Genomic DNA, 22,132 nt, shown 5'->3' on the forward strand with positions numbered 1-22,132 from the left:
CCCCAGACCAAGGCGGCTTCCCATCTGAATAATCAAGAACAGCAAACAGTAAGAACAATAGAGCCACAAGGCTAAAGATGACCGTGGCCATCAAGTTTTGGGAATTTTGGGAGTTTTGTCAACAAAGAAAGGCTGCCTAGTAACCCTAGCAGAGCGCTAGGTCGATGGTTAGTCTACTTGACATAGACGAACCCTTGGTAATCTGTTTAGTCCTTAACTAATTACTATTAGTCAAATAGTATTTATTACTAATTAATTTTATCATTAGTCAATTAATGTTTGATTATCAATTAATAGTTACACTATTGACAATTACGTTTTTTCCTTATTAAAAATAAAAGACTTCTAATCTAGGCTCACAGAATTAATATTAATTAAATAGTCTTTGTTACTAATTAATTATAGCATTAGTAGTTTCCTTAACCAAATATAATTCTTTTTACATACATTTTACGACAATCACAACAATTAATGTAAAAATAGATAATCTTTGTTTTAGATGTAGTAACTACTTCACGTACAACTTGTTATTACTGTTTTGTGAACTAATTTACAAATGTTACCACCATGTGTTATCATATAGGTAAACCATTATATTTTGACTAAAAGTACATATGTTCTCATTGGTGTAATGAAGTTCTCCCTTGTGTAATTTAAGTAATATATTGTGTAATTTCCATTGTCGAAGTTGTAATTACTTTCAATCGACGTAATCTACCACAAACTACAACAATTTATGTAAAAAGGATAATTTTTGTTCTAATTGTAATAATTACTCCATCTACAACCTATTTATTAGTTTATGAACAATTTAACAAGTGTGACAAAAAATTTGTTGTCAGAGTGATAAGTCTTTATGTTTTTATCATTAATGAAATGATTACTTCAATGTGTATACATTTTACCACAATCCACGTCAATTGATGTAAAAAGGGTCATTTTTGTTTTATTTGTAGTAATTACTCCACCTAAACTAATGTACTAGTTTGTGGACAATTTAACAAGTGTGACAACAAATTTGTTGTCGGAGTGGTAAATCTTTATGTTTTTATAATTAATGAAATTATAGTTGTACAAATTGTTGAAAAAAATTTGAAAAAAAATCATCTAGAATGCGCCTCCACGTGCTTGTAACCTCATTTTTGGTTTTTCTTCTCCGTCCAGCGGCACGTCCTAGCGACTTTGTCGTCGGACGGGACCGGTTGTTGTGCGGCTTTCTTGGCTGCTAGTGTGGTTGGTGCTAGGACTTTGGGTCTGGACTCCAGTTAAGAATGGGAACGGTAACTTGTGATGACCAGAAGCGAGCACAGAGTCGATGGTGGTGGACGGGGTTGAAAGAAGGAGGCAGGCCGCCTACACTGCAACGCAGCGCTGAGGCTCGATGGAGTAGTGGGCGGCTCGGCGAAGGGAAGATGGGGTCGGAATTCTTTCTGCCCTGGGGAGATCGATCCGATCTGAGTCCATCGGTGGTGCCCTACCAGATTTGGTTTCAGGCCAACGATGGTCGGCATCTCAGGTTCGGCTAGTCGTTTGGCTTTAACTGCGGTGCTTTGATGACTGTAAGGGCTCAATGGGCGAATGGGGGTGGTAGTGCGACGGTGGGGATGCGGCAGGGGCTCGTTTGGGCCGGGTGGAGCCTTCCCATATTCTTGGACGAATCTTGGGCCTGGGTTCTGCTGTTGGGCCCAATCTGGGATGTGTTGCACTTTGTTTTCAGGTTTTTTGTTTGTTTAATTCTAGTTTATTTTACGCTTTCAATAAGTCCCAAACACTGTATGGTTTGGAGATGTGGGCTCTGTCCCGGCTTGCGTACCTTGTGTGCCATGTTTGCTCTAGAAAGGCGGTGAGTTCCTTACTTTGTCAAATGGTCGCAGCATCCTAGTGGTAGAATGAAACTTAGGGTCACCGGATTATATTTCTGATGACAACATACTGAGAAAGATGATAATATTAGTAACTTATGGCTCCGTGTGAGCATTGTCTTTCTGGTTTGTCACCACAATTCTAAAGCGAATGGAGTAGCCTATAGTGCACTCTTCGCAAAATGGTGCATGTTAGAATGCATTTGCTTAGGTGAGACGCCTATTATTATCTCAGGTAATTCTCCTGATGCTTATTGTAATTTGTGGTTAAGGCACTATGTCCTCCCCATGTATTCTATGCTTTCATTAATGGACAAGGCGTAAGGGCAGCCGCACCAGCCCTTTTTTTCAAAAAAAAAAAAAAAATTAATGAAATTATTACTACAATGAGTCAATGACTAAACATTTTACCACAATCCACAACAATTGATGTAAAAGTGGTCACTTTTGTTTTATTTGTAGTAATTACTTCAAAAACTATAATATTTACAAGATTATCAACTATTTTACAATTCTGACAACATTTGTGTTGTGAACATGGTAAAATTAATATTAGAGCAAAAGATATGTAAGTACTCAGTATTGTAAGGAGGTTCTCCAGTTGATAATCAATGTTATCCATTTGATAAAAGTTGTCCAACTATGATATTTACATCTTTGATCACTCAATTACAATAACCACAATAAGTATGGTCATGAGTCGTAATTTTAGTTTTACTAGGTGTAATTTATTATTTTGACATTATTTATTACTTATTTTTTAACAATATTACATCTCAAAAAAGAATGTGTTGTTAATATTGTAAATTTTATTTTTTAAAATGACACATGTCAACATTTAAGTGGGTAACTTGTTAACCAGTTCAATATGTTTCCACTATATTAATTTATTAAAAATAAAAAAATAAGGGTATGACATACATCAAGGTACCCTAGACAACCCCAATATTTCCCATAATCAAAGCAGAAGGAGTGAAACAGATGTTCTTTCCTGCAATTATTGCAGCTTTATATAGAGCTCCTCCAGCTGACTGAGAATTTTCAGATTTGTTGCTGTCAAGTACTCAAGTATATACAAGGCAAACCAGCTGTATGCAGCTTCACTCTTTGGATGATGGATAAAGAGGAAATTCCCATAGTATTTTATATAATTAATTGCACAATCATTTTTATTGTTTATACCATTGGCCAATCACACAATTGTAGTACCAATAGAAAGCCACTTCCAAGCAAACAAATAGGACCACCTTCTTATCCATAAGCCGCTTGAAAAAGTTGCCAATCTTATTTTAGATAATTACTAACTTCCTTAGCAGTCATGATCTAAAAACGATTGGTTTGGGACCATATATCGACCAAACTACCTAAGAAGGTTTACCTCTTAACCCAGGCCCACCTTCATCACTAAATGATAAATGAGAGGGTGGCAAAGCACCTTCCTTAATTACAACCGCACAAAAAGAGCCTAACAACTCAAATTTGAGCTCAGGCTTAAAGGCCCAAACCCAAACCCAAACCTTAGCAAAGTGGGCAGAAACCCTAATCCTCTTTTACCAAGCCATCATTGCCGTTGACCAGCTTTTTGGCGGCCAGTGTCACACCCCAATTTTTAAACACAATAAAAATCGATATGTAATCCCATAATTATACATGATGGTTCAGCCATCAATACAAAATACCTGAAAACCTTTTTCCTTTTAAACCAAGTACATACTGATGCCTTGAACTAGGGCTGTCAATTCCGACACAAAACAATAATACGACTCGAAACCCACACGAAATAAAGCGGGTTGAACCCGCACGATTAAAAGGCGGGTTGGCTATGGGTCCACCCTCCATGACCCATTTAATAAATGGGTTGGCCACGAGGTCAACCCCCAAACACGAAGTGAATCCGTATAACTAAATTATGCTATACTTCTTGAGATTTTGGACATTGGGAGTATTTGATCATAGGATTAGACAATTTGAAATATTTTGCTTTATAATTATTGGATAATTATATATAATTATTTATATTCTTCGTCTTGTGGAGTTTTTAGCGAATTTAGTTAAATGGGTCGCATTGTTAACCTTTAAATTGATCATTTTGTCTAACACGACATGACCTATTTATTAAATGGGTTAAGCGGGTTGGAAACAGATTACCCATTTAATAAATAGGTTGGGTTTTGAGTTTAAATATTTGACACGATTATTAAATGGGTTGGGTTTGGGTTTGTCTCTTTCAACTTGACAAATACCTTGACCCGATACGAACCCAACCCGACACGACCCATTGACAGCGCTACCATGAACCCACTATGTCAATATAGACTCACTCAGCAGAGTCAACAATTACACAAGTTTACGAATTAAATTGCCACAACAAAATAATAAGTAAATGCTCCTCAGAGCTACTACAACGGGAGTCTTAAGTCTTAACAACATTAAAGTCACAAAATTAGCTTCCTACCGTAAAGCTGCTTCTTTGGAATATAAGGCTTTCTCTACCTTCTTGGAACAAACTCAGCAGCTTTAGCTACTTCTGGATTAAACCCAGTTTCCAAAATTGCACAGTTCAGTTTTATTAGTCTTTGATTTGCTCCCGAAGGAACCATTGCCTGTCTTTAGAGGGATTTTGATTTTTTTAATGAACTGGAATTGTTCAAAATCCCATATGGTCAAAGCCATGAAATTTAAGAACGAAACTTTTACAAAAAAAGCATTATTTATGTTGTGAAAATTTAAGCATTAGCATTCAAGATTGGAACTTGGGCAGCATTGAAATTTTTCTATCAAATCAGAATGGAGGAAGCCTTGAATTATTGAACAATATTAGAAATTGAGTTCGATAGTGGCTTGGATGGTTTTGTTACACTAGATTGATATGATGATTTTGTTTTCTAGTAATTTTTAATTATCCTATTGCCTTTGGTCAAATGTAGCTGGTGCTGCTGCAATATCAAATGGGATAGCTGAGAGTGATGTGTTGAAATCATTGTCTCAAATCATTGATCCAGACTTCGGGACAGACATCGTCTCGTGTGGATTTGTGAAAGACCTGCAAATCAATGAGGCTTTGGGAGATGTCATTTAGAGCATTATGTGAAGATTTTCAATGACAAACATTAAAAAAGATGTCCTTACCAGATATATTGATTTTTCATCTCAGGTTTTAGTTCTCCTTTTGGAACAAGTAGGGTTTATTGCAGCTGATGTCGGAGACTGGAAGCTATGGAAGTATGTGGACGAAGCTTAGTTTAGGCCTGGGCCGCCCATCAATTCGGTGTGTGTTAGGGGAAAATTAGTGAATGCAGATCAAAATTTACAAGGTTTGCTTATATCACTCACACTTCAGCATTAGAAATATCTTTTTTTCGATTTTACTATCTAGCTTTTCACATGGATTCGATAATATGTTTTACACTAGAGAAAAAAAAAAAGGAAACAAATGTATCTTTACACTTGGATGAAAATGTTTTAGCAATGTATTGACAAGAGGATTTTTTGTTGTTGAACAAAGCGGTGGTTTTATGTTTGGAAGATTAGGCAAGTCCTGTACTTAATATAAATCGAAGGCTCTAGGAGAAATAAAAAAATGGTGAAAAATATGTTGTTTTGGTAAGATATGTGGGACTTATGTTAAATGTAAACATGCAGAGACGTGTAAGTGGATGTTGGTCGAAAGCTGTCTAAGCTGGCTTTAGGAAGTGAAACCAAGATGTGAGCGTGTGGGGCCTTTGATAGTTGCTGGGCTTCCAAATGAATTTGCACATTCAAGAGAGTTGCAGATCCCAATCGACCTTACTTTAATTAATTACCAGGTTTGCCTACTGCATTTCTAGATGGATTGAGTATGCTTTAATAAGCTTCAAGGATGGATGTACTTGGAAGCATTCATAACGAACCTTGTAATAATCCGGATGTTATTATAATTGCTTATAATGGCCTATGTTTACCTTTCCTCTTTTTATTGAAATTAAAACCCACTCACTAGCTATTGAACTTGAGGGAACCGTTTGGTGAACTATCCTGGCTTATTTCATTCTCCTTGATTAGATGCGTTTTGACCTTCAATATCTGATTTAACAGCTCTACTGAGAAAATAAGTTTGTGAATCTGATAACCATGGTGTTCAAGTACTGGTTCTGTTGTTTTAATTTACTGCACAATTTTTATCAAGCATAACAAATTCATATCTTTGTTTGTAGTCTTATAGAATTAAGGAGTAAAAATTTATTTTCAATTTAGGAGTACCCTCCTGGTGTTGTGCTTGTACCTATGGGAAGCAGGACAAGAAAACCTTTTCATACAACAAACCTGGTTGTTTTTGCACCTAAAAATGTTCCAAATGATTCTGGAAAGAATGGTTTTATCGCGTGTGGAGATGCGTTGATAGTGGATCCTGGGTGTCAGTCTAAATTCCATGAAGAGGTATGGCATGTTAGTTTTCTCTGTTGCGCCTGGAAAATGGTTTATTTTTAGCCATCTTTTACCAGGTCTGTTTAAGAGAAGAAACTCTTGTAAAAGAATTAGTGGTACAGATTTTATTGTGATAGTAGGTTTTGCTAAAACTAGAACTAGCTTTATTTTTCATCTGTTACAATTTCTACAAATTCTGTATAGAGTGCTTACCAGTTTAGTCTTAATATATATCGTTTTTCTTTCTGTATTATCAGCTCAGACAAATTGTAGCTGCTTTGCCGAGAAAGTTAATTGTGTTTGTTACAATGTATTTTCTAATCTTAGGTACATGATCCTAGCATTGACTGGTGAGAAAGGGTATAATTGAATTGCAGTGTTTCTGTTTTGGCATATGTACCCCTCAGTGAACTATTGATCCATATGCAGCTGGAACTACAGAAAGAGAGCAAAAAGCTCCTACAGAAACTTCTAAAGCTAGACTCCAATGAGGCCATGAGAGCAGCAAAGCTAGACTCCTTAAGTAAATTTCTCAATGTATATTGCTAGGAGAGTAGTATTAGATGTACTCCTTTTGTAGATGAAAGATTACATTTGCACAATCTATTTTGGTGCATGATGTGGATTATAACAATTTTGTTCTATATATTGATCAACTACTGTTAATTTGATCATTTTTTATTTCAGTTTCAGCATATACAATGCATTGAATCATTCTATTAGGACAACAATAACCACACAAAAACTGTCGTATGTGCACAATAGTCACAATGACCCAAAAATAAAAACTGTCATCTGAATGCAAAATAGATAATGGATACTTTGAAAAACTGTCGTCTGAATGAAAGTCACACAACGAGCATAAAATAAAGCGACCTCTGAATTGCAATCACACAACAGTTTCTAAAGTCGCCCGACGTCTGAAGAATAGTCACGCAACAGCTAATGCTGTCGACAGGTTGCCGGAATGCTGCCGATCCCTTCATATGACGGTTCCCTACAATCGACCTTCATCAGATGGCACCTCAATATACGACGGTCAGCCTCCATATCAGACGACAGTTTTTGCCTGTCGTCTGTTTCAATTTCTGTAGTAGTGACTGTGATCAAACTCAAGAAATAAATATATTGCATTTTAAAATATTATAACCAAAATTCCAACACATTCGACATCAAATTTTACTTATTTCAGCGAGCTTACAGACTATGCAAATGTTTAACGCCACCATTTCTTAGTAGTGCCTCCTCCTCCACCATTGTTGCTTGACAACACCCAAATACTCACCAATCACCATCGACGTTTTGATGTTTGCTAACAAACCCAGCACCACCAACGACAACGTTCTATCCCTTGTGTCACCGGTGGTTGTTGACAACATCAAACCTGCCCTAACACCTACCAGTCGCTGTGCGCCGTTTCTCACCGCGTCTCCTATAGATTAGCAACTAAAGAACAAAGCGCGACTTCACTCACCGCCATTATTGCAGATCAGAGGGTGACTTCACTCACCGCCTTGCGCTGTGATCAAGGAAGCTACCACTATCATGGATTATCATTCGGTTTTCCCATCACCCGCTTCTGGCAAGAGCCGCTCTCTACTTGCAAATCAAACCTTGCATACCCAATACCTTTTAGCCGCCCTCTGTGTGATCAGACCTGACCCGAATTAGTATGGGTATCCTTCCCCGCAATCATACTACGAAAGGCCTTACGACTCCAACACTGGAGGTTAGCTTTCTCTCGAAATTCCAACTTAGAATCTAGGAGTTCTTGATCTATCGATCCAATATAACAGGGAGGTTGGTTTAGTGGGTGTTCGAAAAAAAAAATCAGCTTTGGAGGGCTAAAGACACACCACGAAGTACGGCTGGATTCGGTTGAATACTTGAATGCCAAGCATGATTATCAACAACCGGCTACCGACCGATCGAGGTCGGTTTCTCAAATTTGCAATCAAAACCTAACCGCCGGAGGCTGTTGCCGACGAATCGGTATATCAGAATTTCGGTTGGAGATCGGTACGCCGGAGGATAGCCTGATCTGGAATCGAAAGATGAAGACGCAAGCCTGATTGGTGTTCTATAGAGGAACAACTCAAGATTTTTACTTCTTGGATTTTGAGAATTGGGGATTTTGGGGTTTTAAATCCAAAACAAGTAGTAGAAGTAGAGGGAGAGGAGGGAGACGAAGAAAGAAATGAAGTCTACCAAGTCCCAGAAGAAAGAAGACGAAGAGAGAAGAGGAAGAAAGGGAAGAGAGAATTCGCAATCTGCCAGAGTTCCTAAAATAGAAAACGATGGTTTCTCAAAAGATGAGAAACGATGAATGCTTACGTTTTGTTTTAATTTGATAGTAGGAACTACAATAAATAAAAAATTTGTGCTTACAATAGTAAGAGCAAGAGTTGCTCAAGTGGTTGGGATAAGAGGTTGTGTGTTAGAGGTTCAAGGTTCGAACCTTGCCTCTTACCGTTTTGTTTTAATTTGATAGTAGGAACTAAGAGACAATAAATATAAAATTTGTGCTTAAAATAGTAAGAAAACGAGCTGCTCTAGTGGTTGGGAGCATATTTGGTATACATATTCGGTATATATATGCATACGGTCAGTACGGTATATCGACGGTATGCGTATATTCATACCGCAGCTGAGCCGAAGAGGCAGCTTCAGTACAGCTCAGGTGAGCCGAATTTCGGTAGGCCGATGTTTCGGCCCAAAACTGGTTCGAAACTCGGCTGGTTCGGTTGCTTCGGCCCAAATTACCAGCCCTACCGCAAAGCATGGAGAGAAAATCTCCACTTAGAGGGGGGAGGCTGGCGTCGGCCGCCATAAGAGAAAACCAAAGCTAGGGCTAGTTGATTAATCAAATTTAATTAATGCCATTAAATCCTGTAGTGGAAATGCTTTTTTTTGCATAAGAGCATCTTTAGCAAACTCTCTATTTTGACTCTTTAGGTATTTTAGAAAGCATATTTAACTTTTTATCAATTTTAACAGCTGCATCAGCCTCCTAAGTGGCTCTCCATTTTAACTTTTAAATATCTCACTTCTAAATATAGAGAGTGCGATGAGATTCTCTATTATTTTTATTAATTTAAAACTTTTTTTTTTCAAGTTATTCTATGTAACTTTTTTTTTTGAATAAATTCTTTGTAATTTATAAATGCATTTAGATTATTTCTTATTCTATTAATAAATAATATAAATTAAAAACTAGCTAAAATAGAGAGAGAACTGATTTAGACATATTTTAAAAGTGGCTAGTCAAAATGACTTTTTAATTATTTTGTCTTAAAATTTAACTAAAAATTGTCTAACATTTGCTCTAAGATATTATTCAGGAACTAATGTTTGATGTCCTGTTGCATCGACATATAAATACCATTGCAGGTGCCCTATACAAGGTGTTCTCTGCATCCCCCAATTCTTGGCTATGTAAGCCTTGGAGGTGTCTTTTCAACCGGACTGATGGCGTCGCTCTCTGGTCTAAACCCTCGCCCGCTGAGTTTAGTTCTCCATTTAATTCCTGTAGCAATATATGGTGTTGGTCGTTTGCTACTACCATTTCCTTCACCGAAACGCATATGGCTTGGAGCAAGATTAATTTGGGTAGGGATTTCTTCTCCTTAATTTTCCTTGATATGGTGACCTGCTATGATTTCTAGATAGAAGCACAAATTTCATCAGTTTTTTCACAATAATTCTATAGTGTGAAACCATTTGGTTAATTTCTGGTAAGTTTGAGGCTTTGAGCAGTTATCTTACTGAGCAGAGCCAATGAGACTTTAAGAACACTAAACATGAATGGAAGTAGGTTCTCTAACTCTTCACGAAGAGCTTTGTTGTGGTTTTTTCCAGAGTGCATCAGGAATAATATTTCCCATCATGAAGGCTGAAGGAGTGAGACGGATGTTTTTTCCTGCAACTATTCCAACTTATCATCTTCAATCTTTTCTGAGAATGAATTAAGTTAATTTCAATCCTATTGTATCTGATTACTCTTACAGTTAGTTCTATCGATTCAGGAATGTTCTCGATGTATCAACAACTATTCGTGTAAAACTCAACATTCGTACGTCTTATAGTGGCCATTTCCAGAGAAAATAAAAGCTGAGTAATATATGTGAAAGATTTGTATTGAAATTGCAATATTTCTTTGTTACTTTCCATGTCCAGCCTCTACAGGTGAATTTCACTCCTACAGTCCTACATGGTTTTATGAATTAATCCAACTGCATCCAGGTGTCTTCGCCTTCCCAGTTGCGTTCATTAATTCTCTCACATTAGCTGCTTCTTCCCATTGACCAGCGGCTGCGTATATACTTGCCAAAAGCACATATACTGATGGATTATTTTGTTCAGTTTCAAGGAGATATCCAGCAACTATTCTTCCTAGTCTTAAATTACCATGTGATGCACAGGAACTAATTAGTGTCCACCAAATATTTGGATGTGCTTCAATTTCCTTGCTGTTTATCACTGTTTCCGCCTCATCAAGGTACCCGGCACGACCTAGAAGGTCAACTATACAAGAAAAATGATCCACTTCTGGCATAAAGCCGTAATTACTAATCATGGAATTGAAAATTCGTGTACCATCATCAACTAAACCGGCATGACTGCAAGCGGAAAGAACTGCAGTGAAGGTTGCCTGGTCTGGTGTGATGGAAGACAAGTCTTGCATCGCCTCAAAACAATCAACAGCTTCCTTTCCTTTCCCATGTTGTGCATAAGCTGATATCAGGGCATTCCAGGAGACTAAATCCTTTTCATTCATTGCTTCAAACACTCTTACCGACCAATCTAAAACCCCGCATTTAGCATACATCGTAATGAGGGCATTACCTAAGCACAGTTGTTGAGAAAACCCAAATTTGAGAATGTAGGCATGAACTGGTTTTCCATCTCTCAAGGATGTTATGCTTGCACACATGCTTACAATTATACTCAGGGTACACACATCTGGACTGAGTTCTGACACAAGCAGCTCATGAAATTGCTCTAACCCTTCATTTACCATTCCGTTCAACAGGAATCCAGAAATAATAGCATTCCAGGTGATCAAATTTTTGTATTTGATATCTTGGAATGTCTGATAGGCTAGATTCATCTGACCCTGCCTAGCATATGCAGAAACCATTGCATTCAAAACTTGGATTTTAAGGATAAGCCCATTTTTGTGTGCAACAGCCTGAATCATTTGCATGGTCTCAATATACTCAGAGCTTGCCAACAAACTTCCATAAGTAAACTCATCTGGTTTCTCTCCTTCCCTCTGCATTTGCAGATAGACCAAAACGGCTGATTCACTGTCATTCACTTGAGCATAAGTCGAGATCATGGCATTCCATGATATAAGATCCTTCTCTTCCAATGTCTGAAAAACCAGGTAAGCCGCTTGCCAATCCCCACAACCAGAAAACATGGTAATTGCTGCATTGCCCACAGCAGTGAAAGCTTCAAAACCCAACTTAATCGCCTGCGCATGTACATGGTTAGCAACTCTTGCAGCTGAACATGAGCTCATGACACTCACAAAAGTCAGCTCAGTAGGCCTAAGACACGCCTCTTGCATCCCTTTGAACATTGTCAAAGCCTCTTCATCTCTTCCCACACCCACCAAACCATCAATCATCACATTAAAAGTAATCTGATCATACACCCCATCTTCTGCTTCTTCAAACACCTCAAATGCCTCCGCAACACTTGCGCATTTAAAATACATAGTAAGCAGAGCGTTCACAACAGAAGCTCTTCCCAAAAACCCGGTTCTAATCACTAAACAATGCACCTGCCTCCCAAATCCCAGCGACTCCAAACAACACAAACTCAACACACTAGCAACACTAAAATTATCATGCTTAACACCCATCCTATGCATTTCACAAAACAAACTAAAAGCAACCTCCTCATCCCCATTCTCCGCGCACCCGGTAATCATCGCATTCCAAATCGCCACATTACCCTTCTGAGGCATTTTATCGAACACCTCACATGCATAGTCCACATGCCCCAATTTAACACAAGCCGACAGCAGCGTCGTCCACGAATAAACATCTGGGTCTGCAATCTCATCAAACACCCATCTCACAGCATTCAAATCTTCCGCTTTCGCATAAAGCGAGAGCAGCGGATTGGCCACGTGAGGAAAGGCTTTGAGGCCGGACCGGACGGCGTTGCCGTGAAGTTGGGTGCCGAAAACAATGTCGCGTAACTTCGCGCAGGCGGTGACGGCCGCCGAGACCGTGTAGTGGTCTGGTCTAAGTGACTCGGATGAATGGATTTGGGTGAAAAGCTGGAGTGTCTCTGCGTAACAATGCGAGCGATTAAGCTTAACAAGCCTCTGGTTCACCTTGAAGATTTCAGCGGCGGATTCAGTTATACTTGTTAAGGCTTCTCTGCAGAAGTTGAACTTCATCGCTCATTTTTCCTCTTCAAATTCATGTTACTACAGAGCATTTGAGTTTTTTTTTTTTTTTTTTTAAGAAGAAAAAATTGCATATTATTAAGCAATTTAGATAGGTACACTATATATAAATATATCGGATAGCTAATATGATCTATTCATTACTCTAATTTAAAATGCAGAAAACAAAAGTACTATTTAACTAAATTGTTTAGGATATATGTGGCCTTTATGTACAAATAACTGTAGGAAAGAAGTAGAAAAATGTCGTCGCTTCTTTTATTATAATAATTGTAATTCAACGTAGAAATAAATTAGATAATGAAAAAATAACAATGTAAAAAGTATAGCGGTAACAACAGAAGAAGACAGTACAAATTTGCGAAGGCAGGCAGCTTCATATTAGAGGAAGATTCCCAAGCATCGAAATCAAATACCAAAAACCATACAGACATCTGACTAGGTTGAAGAAGACTCTCCCGCCATGGTCTAAAATTATAAATAAGATCCAACGACGTCGTTTACTCCTGTGAGAATAATACCAAAACGCACCGTTTGGCTCTTTCTTCTCCATTGATACGAAAACCTTGAGGTTAGGCTAGAGACTAGAGAGTGAGAGACGTAAAATGCGAAGGTTGTATCAGAAATCGATCTTTCTCTACACCAAACCCAATCTCTCAATTTCAATTTCGTCCAATCCAAACAGCCCCTTACACCTCTTTCACACAGTTCACAAACCCACCAAACAAACCAACCATGTATCCACCGAACGAAGATCAGGTCTCGGGTTGGTCCGTCTCGAAACCGACCCGGAACCAAACCCAGACGACCCGACCCACTGCGAGTTCGCCGCCGACGTGGAGAAGATATACAGAATATTGCGCAAATTCCACTCCCGGGTCCCCAAATTAGAGCTCGCTCTACATCAATCCGGCGTCGTTTTGCGCTCCGGCTTAACCGAGCGAGTGCTGAACCGGTGCGGCGACGCCGGGAATTTAGGGTACAGGTTCTTCGTCTGGGCCTCGCAGCAGCCCAATTACAGACCCAGCTACGATGTGTACAAAGCCATGATCAAGTCCCTAAGCAAAATGCGGCAATTCGGCGCCGTTTGGGCTCTGCTTGAGGAGATGAGGAGAGAAAATCAGGAGCTAATTACTGTGGAAATGTTTGTGGTTTTGATGCGGCGTTTCGCTTCGGCGAGGATGGTGAAGAAAGCAGTGGAGGTGCTCGATGAAATGCCCAAGTACGGGTGCGAGGCGGATGAGTATGCTTTTGGGTGCTTGCTTGATGCTCTGTGTAAAAATGGGAGTGTGAAAGAAGCGGCGAGTTTGTTTGAGGATATGAGAGTTAGGTTCAAGCCTAGTATTAGGCATTTTACTTCTTTGTTGTATGGGTGGTGTAGAGCAGGGAAGCTTATGGAGGCGAAACATGTGTTGGTGCAGATGAGGGAGGGAGGGTTCGAGCCGGATATTGTGGTGTATAACAATTTGCTTGGTGGGTATGCTCAGGCTGGGAAGATGGCTGATGCGTATGAGCTGTTGAAGGAGATGAGGAGGAAGGGTTGTGAGCCCAATGCGGCTTCTTATACGACTGTGATCCAGGCGCTTTGCGGGCAGGAGAAGATGGAGGAGGCGATGAGGGTGTTTGTGGAGATGGAGAGGAGTGGTTGTGAGGCTGATGTTGTTACTTATACTACTTTGATTGGTGGGTTTTGTAAGTGGGGGAAGATTGTGAGGAGTTATGAGATTTTGGAGAGTATGGTACAGAGAGGGTTTACGCCCAGTCAGATGACTTACTTGCAGATTATGTTGGCTCATGAGAAGAAGGAAGACTTGGAGGAGTGTGTGGAATTAATGGGGGAGATGAGGAAGATTGGTTGCATGCCTGATCTTGGTATTTACAACACGGTGATTCGGTTGGCTTGCAAATTGGGGGAGGTGAAAGAAGGCGTTCGGCTTTGGAATGAAATGGAAGAAGCTGGGTTTTCTCCGGGGCTTGACACCTTTGTCATTATGATTCATGGGTTTCTCGGGCAAGGTTGTTTGATCGAAGCTTGTGATTACTTCAAAGAAATGGTTGGCAGAGGCCTTCTATCTGGGCCACAATATGGTACCTTGAAGGAGTTAATGAATGCTTTGTTGAGAGATGAGAAGCTAGAAATGGCTAAAGATGTTTGGAGTTGCATTGTGACCAAAGGGTGTGAGCTTAATGTGTATGCATGGACAATTTGGATTCATGCACTGTTTTCAAAGGGGCATGTGAAAGAGGCTTGCTCATACTGCTTGGACATGATGGAGGCAGATGTAATGCCACAGCCGGATACTTTTGCGAAGCTCATGCGTGGTTTAAAGAAACTTTATAACAGACAGATTGCTGCTGAGATCACAGAGAAGGTGAGGCAGATGGCTGCAGATAGAAAGATCACTTTCAAGATGTATAAAAGACGCGGAGAGAGGGACTTGAACGAAAAAGTTAAGGAGAAGAAGGACGGGGGAAGGAAACGGAGGGCTCGAAAACGGCAATGGCCTAGTAAAGCTAAAGCCTTATAGTTTGAATGGGAAAGCTGTGAAACAATTGACTTCAGTATGCAGGTTCCGGAGAAGAGGAGGCATCATTAACATGAAAATGGCTTCCGGTTCTGCTATGATGTGTATTTCATTCGAGAAATGGCCTACAAGATTCAAGCGTATGTGTGGAAACAGTGGCCTATTCAACTATGAGGTGCAGATAGTATCCCAAGTTCTTTAAAGGGAGAAATGAGTTGAGCGCCTTCATGTTTAAGTTTGTATGAAGGCATAATGAGGTTTCTTGGTCCGGCTTGATTTATAAAAGAAGCTGTATTTGCTAAACTCATGACTCCATCATTCGATAACTTCTTCTCCCATTGAATCCTGCATTTCGCCTCTGAGAATGTGATTGAATCCCTGTTCAATACAAATCACACAAAGAATTAATAGTTAATTACAAATATTTTCTTTTTTATGATACAAAAAATGAACTCACAGAACAAAGAAAAATTACAACTGAAAACCCCTTAATACAACATTAGTTCCTCAATTCTTATTGGATTCCTATTTTTGACCTCCAATTCTTTTATTTTTATAAAAAAAATTGTTGAAGGGAGTCCACATCATGTGTGCCTCTTCAAACTAGGGTTTTAATCGTAGAATTGTAATAGGAGAAGGTTCTAGATTCATAGTTATGATCGGATTCTATTACCTTTCATGTACTCTGTAACTCTCTATATAAATTAGTTTGGGATGGTGGTCAATTCAACCCCATGCATACAGTGACCTGGTCTATGCATTTGTTACATGAGTATCAGCGGTTCCATCCTCGTAGAGAAGTGGGGAGGGACAATAGGAGGATGACGACAAAATGGGTCTACCCTCCTCGAGGCCGACTAAAGATCAATGTGGATGGGGCATTCCGGGGTAATACTGAGGCTGGTGGTGTTGGGGTGGTGGTCCGTGATGAGCGGGGCAGGTTCAAGGGAGCATGGTCCTGATCCATCTCTAATCTATGCTCAGCTTACCATAGTGAAGCAGAGGCCTGCAGAGTGGGCTTACTGTTGGCTATTCGCCAGGGTTGGAGACAGGTTGAGTTTGAAAGTGATTGTTCCACCCTTGTTGAGGCTCTTAACAATCAAGGGGAGGACAATTCTGAGGTAAGTCGTATTCTAGACGATTGTAGAGAGTTTATGCAAGCTTTTGATTTTATTAGAATACGTCATATCTTTCGTGAAGCAAACAATGTGGCCCATAGGTTGGCACATTTTGCTAGCTTTGATCGTGTTGTGGATCTCTCTTTAGCGGAGGCTCCTGATTTTTTACAGGATGTCCTTTATGAAGACAATTGTAACGCAACTATGCATGCTCGGGGTATAGGTATTACGTCCCCCCGATGCGGCAAAATTTAAATAATAATAATATGGGCGTGGGGATGAGCCCCCCAGCCTGACTGGGTTCCAAACCCCTTTACTCAAAAAAAAAAAAAAAGGCTCCTATTATCAATAATAGAACACAATTCTCTATGCAATTCCAATTCTCTATAACATGTTATCAGCACGAGTCCTAACCCTAGCAAAAAAATAATTAAAAAAAAACCTAAAATCCCCTAATCACCAAAACTGCCAAAAACCCTACCTACAGTCCTAGCCGCAAGCCTCCTGCCGCAGCTCTCAACCCTAGCCGCCTGCGCCACTGCCTGCACTGCTGCCGCATCCTCCTCCTGCTACCGCAAGCCCTGCAGCCCATGTAGCCCTGCTTTCCTGCGCTGCAACTCCTACCGCAAGCACCTAGCCCGTGCTAGCCATCATCCTTACTGCTGCCCTGTACGCGGCCCTCGCTCCCTGCCGTGCCCGCTCACCCTAGCGACCAACCTCGAAGCCTCCGCAGCCTGCTGCTGCTGCCTACGTCCATGCACACCACCTGCTGCTGCCTACGTCCATGCACACCACCTGCTGCTGCTGTTGCCAATCGCAGAAGCTGCCACTTATTGCTGCTATCCCAAAACACGCCTGCTCCAACACGCGCATGTCCTCAAGCCCCAAATCATCACGTATGTTTTTGTAATTAAAGTTGCTGCTTTCTTGTATTTTAAATTCCTTTTATTTTCTGCAGAATTTTGAAATATATGAACATGGTTATGAGTATTTAACAAAGCAGAATTGTGGTGATTCACGCTTAACGAACTAAGAGCGTTCGTAACTAATAAACTAAGAGTGTTCATAATTAAACGAACTAAGAGCGTTCATAATCAATGAACTAAGAGCGTTCATAATATTCAAACTAAGAGCGTCCGCATTGTGACCATATTAAAACATCATTGTTTGGTCTAATCCAAATATTCTTGGAAATTGATTTCTTGGTAGCATAGCTCGGAAATCTTATTTTAATTTTTGTGGAAGTTTAGCTCCGAAACTAATATATCTTCTCTTCTTATTTTTAGGATGTCAAATGAACCTAGACTCGACTTTCCCATGCTTGACTCAACAGGCTCGGATTACCATAGCTGGGTAACCGATGTTGAGAACCAGCTCACTTCAAAGGGAATATTACCCATAATCCAGGAACCTAACCCGGATCTCGTGTTCACACGAACACCTACAAAGCATGCTCAAGCAGTTACCTTGATGCGACGTCATATGGACAAAGCACTCAGATTGGAGTATATGTCGATCAAGGATGCAAGAGAGCTATGGGTAGCACTAGAAGAGCGCTTTGGAAATGTCCAAGATTCCCTCCTCCCTGACTTGAAGGTTCAATGGAACAATCTGCTTTGCTGACTTTAAGTCTGTTGCTAAATATAATTCAAAATCTCTTCGCCTACAATCCATGTTGAGATTTTGTGGACAACCTGTCACAGAGCAAGAGATAATTGAGAAAACTCTCTCCACCTTACCCGTTTCAGCCATTGAGTTATCAAAGCAATATCGTACCGAGGTCAATGCTGGACGAATCACGAGGTTTCATCAGCTTATCAATGTTATATCTGTAGCTGAGAAACATGATAACATACTCGTGAGGAATTATAATTCAACGCCCATTGGAACTAAGAGCGTTGATGAGGCGAATTATAATGCACCTAAAGGAGGGCGCAAGAAGCGGAACCCTAAGAATAAGGGACATGAGGGACGTATGGGTCCATATAACCGCCCTAACCAAGAAGAAAACCGCAAGTTTGGTGCCTATACACGTGGTGCCAATGCCACACATGGGAGAGGGGGTCGTGGTATCCCTGGCCGTGGTGGTGGCGCCATGGGTCGTGGTGGTGGCACCAACCCTCCAAGGGAACTCCCACAACGTGCATCTCAATTGAAGGGAGGCAACCACAATGATATGTGTCATCGATGTGGATCAAGTGAGCATTGGTTCAAGCAATGCAAGGCAAGTGAGCAATTAGCTGCAAGATACAGGGCATACAGGGACCTGAGGGAGCAAGAAGTATACCTTGTAGAAGAAGAAGAAGATAGTGAAGATGTTAATCTCACCATAGAGGACTTCAAAGCTGAAGATGAAGTGCACAAGGATGCCGCAGACTTTGATTAGAATAGTCCTTTCATTTTCCAAGAACTTTGTAATGGCAATATGCCTTAGTCAATAAATGACAATTGTATTAACTTTTTCTCATGTAGCGCACCCAATGAAATGTGATGTCTAGGAAAGTAATGGAGGTTAGTGGTACTTAAGAGAGCCTCGCTCCACCAACATCTCTCTCTACTTTCCTGGTCATATTTGATTGGAGTTACCAAACGGATAGAGTGACTACAATGTGTCTCAGTTTGATTTTATTTTGGATTAGGCTTTGGAAGCTTTGATGTAATCATTGGCTATTTTTATTAATAAAGTATCGTTTTATTATTGAATGTCTTGGACATGTCTTAATTCTGAACTTTATTATTTTTCAGTATGTTTCCTGGAGAGTTGGAATGCCGTGTTGATAGTGGCACCACACATACTATATTGCGACATAGGCAATTATTTTTATGGATGACGCCTAGTCGATCTTCTATGACTACGATAGCTGGACCATCACAATTGATTCATGGTCGAGGACCAACTCAATTTATGTTGCCAAATGGCACAAGTATTAATGTCACCAAAGCTCTATATACTCCTAGGGCTAGAAGAACCCTGTTGAGTTTTAAAGATATAAGAGCCAATGGTTTTCATGTGGAAACACATTGTGAGAATGGACAAGAGTTCATTTGCATCACCTCTAATGACTACGGACATAAACGAGTATTAGAGAAACTTATGTGTCGCTCTAGTGGGTTGTATGCAACCACTATTCGAATCATTGAATCCAACCATGTCATAAGAGATGACTTATGGGATTCTGACACATATAGGCTTTGGCATGACCGTTTGGGGCATCCAAGTCGTGATATGATGATCTGTATATTAAAGACTTCACATAGACATCTATTTTTCAAAATGAAAAGAAGTCAGAACTGAAATTCGGTCCAAGGTAGGGTTGGCGCCGCCTACCCCCTGCGGCCCAAAAGTGGTATTGTCGCCACCAATGCCTCCTTGGTTCCTTTTTCTACTTCTAAAGTCAATTGTGACTTCGTGGCTCAACCAGATTTTTCCCTTGTTGCTTCTAAAGCCCATCCTATGCAAAGGACACTAAGAAAAATATTTCATTCTTACAAAGAAGCAAAGGTGATATTTGTGGACCTATTCAACCAACTTGCGGACCATCCTACGCAAAGGACACTATTCAAAATTAGGATCGAGACCATCCTATGCAAAGGACACTAAGAAAAATATTTCATTCTTACAAAGAATCTAAGGTGATATTTGCGGACCTATTCAACCAACTTGCGGACCATTTAGATATTTTATGGTGTTGGTTGATACATCGACACGGTGGTCACATGTCATGCTCTTGTCCACAAGAAATGCTGCATTTGCTAAACTCCTAACACAAATCATTAAATTAATGACCCACGACCCTGCTCATCCCATTAAGTCAATTTGTCTTGACAATGCTGGAGAGTTTACATCAAAAACCTTTTATGACTATTGCATGTCCATTGGGATTGAGGTTGAACACCATGTTCCTCATGTTCACACCCAAAATGTTCTTGCAGAAGCTGCCATTAAAATATTTCAAATGGTTGCTAGAGCATTGGTTATGCACACCAATCTCCCTTTTTCTGGTTGGGGCTATGTAATATTGCATGGAGCTGTGCTTATTCTTCTAAGGCCTACTGCCACTCAACCCTTTTTTGCGTCCCAGATGGTTACTGGATATGAGGCTGATGTCTCACACTTAGGCATATTTGGGTGTGCAGTTTATGTGCCAATTGCGCCACCACAGCGCACCAAAATGGGTCTTCAAAGACGATTAGGCATTTATGTTGGATATGACTCTCCAACCATTATCTGCTACTTAGAACCCTTGACAGGCGATCTATTTACCGCTAAATTTGCGGATTGTCACTTTGATGACATAGTCTTCCCGTCGTTAGGGGGAGATAAGAACAAGAATGTTCAACAGGAATCACAGGAATTGTCGTGGTCTGTCCCCACTTTGTCTCATCTTGATCCCTGAACCGTATAGTCCAAAATTGAGGTGCGGAGAATTCTTGATCTTCATAAAGTAGCAGACTCTATGCCTGATGCGTTTTCTGATATCGCTAAAGTGACAAGATCACATATATCTGCTGCAAACGTGCCTGCAAGAATTGATGTCCCTAAAAATCAAGGACATGGCGCCACCCCTAGGGGTATTAGGCATGGCGCCGCCACCACTAATGGTGATGGCAATGTGGCTTAGGCCGGGCTCCCAGGAAGGAAGCATGGGAGGCCCAAAGGTTCGATGGATTCTCGCCCGAGAAAGAAAGCGAGTTTGGCACAAAGAGATCCATTAATCATCGACATAAATAACCCGTCTCATGAAGATATTCCGGATTATGGTTATGTCTAAGAGACATCATTGGGGGACGCTCCAATGTTAAAACCAATTCCAAAGAATAGGTTGATCTCCATGAATTACACTAGTGTACATGAGACGTTGAATCAAGATTCTATTATCCTTGATGATGTGTTTGCATATTCTATTGCTCAAGGAATTATAGAACACGATGATATTGAACCTCGCTCTGTTGAAGAATGTCAACGAATAGTAGATTGGCCTAAATGGAAAAATGCGATCCAGGTTGAATTGGATTCACTAACAAAGAGACAGGTATTTAGGCTTATAACGCTGACACCCCTAAATATAAAGCATGTTGGCCATAAATGGGTCTTTGTTAGAAAAATTAATGAGAAAAATGAGGTTATTAGATACAAACCCCGCCTTGTGGCGCACACTACTAGAATTTTCCTCATATACATCGGCCAGAAACCGATGTAAAAAAAAATTTGTACACGTGTTAGTGGGTGATGTAAAAGATCGGAAAAAAATAGACATCGGTTAAAAACCGATATCCCATATAATAATAAACATCGGATTATATTCCAGAATCGATATTAAACTGCTATTATGATCACAAATTGGTGTTTTTAGATATTGTTAAACCTTCATATTTATGCATTTAATGCTTACCAAAATATAGGTCCAACAACACTAGTATTCATTTTAACATCGTTACTCATTCTAGAAACGATGTGTTATATTCTCTTACACATCGGTGTTTTTGAAGTTTGCCTACTGTTTATAAGTTTCACGGGTACTTGCCATATATCACACTATTTAAGATTGAATCTATATTCTTTTGTATTACGCGACCGATGTTCATTAATCTATTAAACATCGTTTCCTTTTATGAAGCGATGTCCATTTTTCTATTAAACATCAGTTTTTGAGGTTGGCACCGATGTTCATACTTATACTAGACATCGTTTTTAATTTAATAAATTGATGTCCATTGATTTGTTTTACATCGTTTCTTACACAATGTCAATGTCCATTGCATTGTTTTACATCGTTTCTTACTTAATAACTCAAT

General features: G+C 39.9%; 2 protein-coding genes across 2 annotated transcripts; one reads left to right on the top strand and one right to left on the bottom strand.

The window, feature by feature from the left end:
* Positions 1-9,650: 9,650 nt before the first annotated feature.
* Positions 9,651-12,750, bottom strand: LOC112185441 (pentatricopeptide repeat-containing protein At3g49740). Its single transcript, XM_024323695.2, has one exon. It carries the CDS (start codon positions 12,682-12,684, stop codon positions 10,483-10,485), a length of 2,202 nt encoding a protein of 733 aa, XP_024179463.1. The 5' UTR covers positions 12,685-12,750; the 3' UTR covers positions 9,651-10,482.
* A 456-nt stretch (positions 12,751-13,206) lies between these two features.
* Positions 13,207-15,677, top strand: LOC112185191 (putative pentatricopeptide repeat-containing protein At5g65820). The gene has a single exon (XM_024323397.2). It carries the CDS (start codon positions 13,299-13,301, stop codon positions 15,219-15,221), a length of 1,923 nt encoding a protein of 640 aa, XP_024179165.1. The 5' UTR covers positions 13,207-13,298; the 3' UTR covers positions 15,222-15,677.
* Positions 15,678-22,132: the final 6,455 nt, after the last annotated feature.

Source organism: Rosa chinensis, chromosome 2 (genome assembly GCF_002994745.2).
Source record: "Rosa chinensis cultivar Old Blush chromosome 2, RchiOBHm-V2, whole genome shotgun sequence".
Classification (NCBI taxonomy): domain Eukaryota; kingdom Viridiplantae; phylum Streptophyta; class Magnoliopsida; order Rosales; family Rosaceae; genus Rosa; species Rosa chinensis.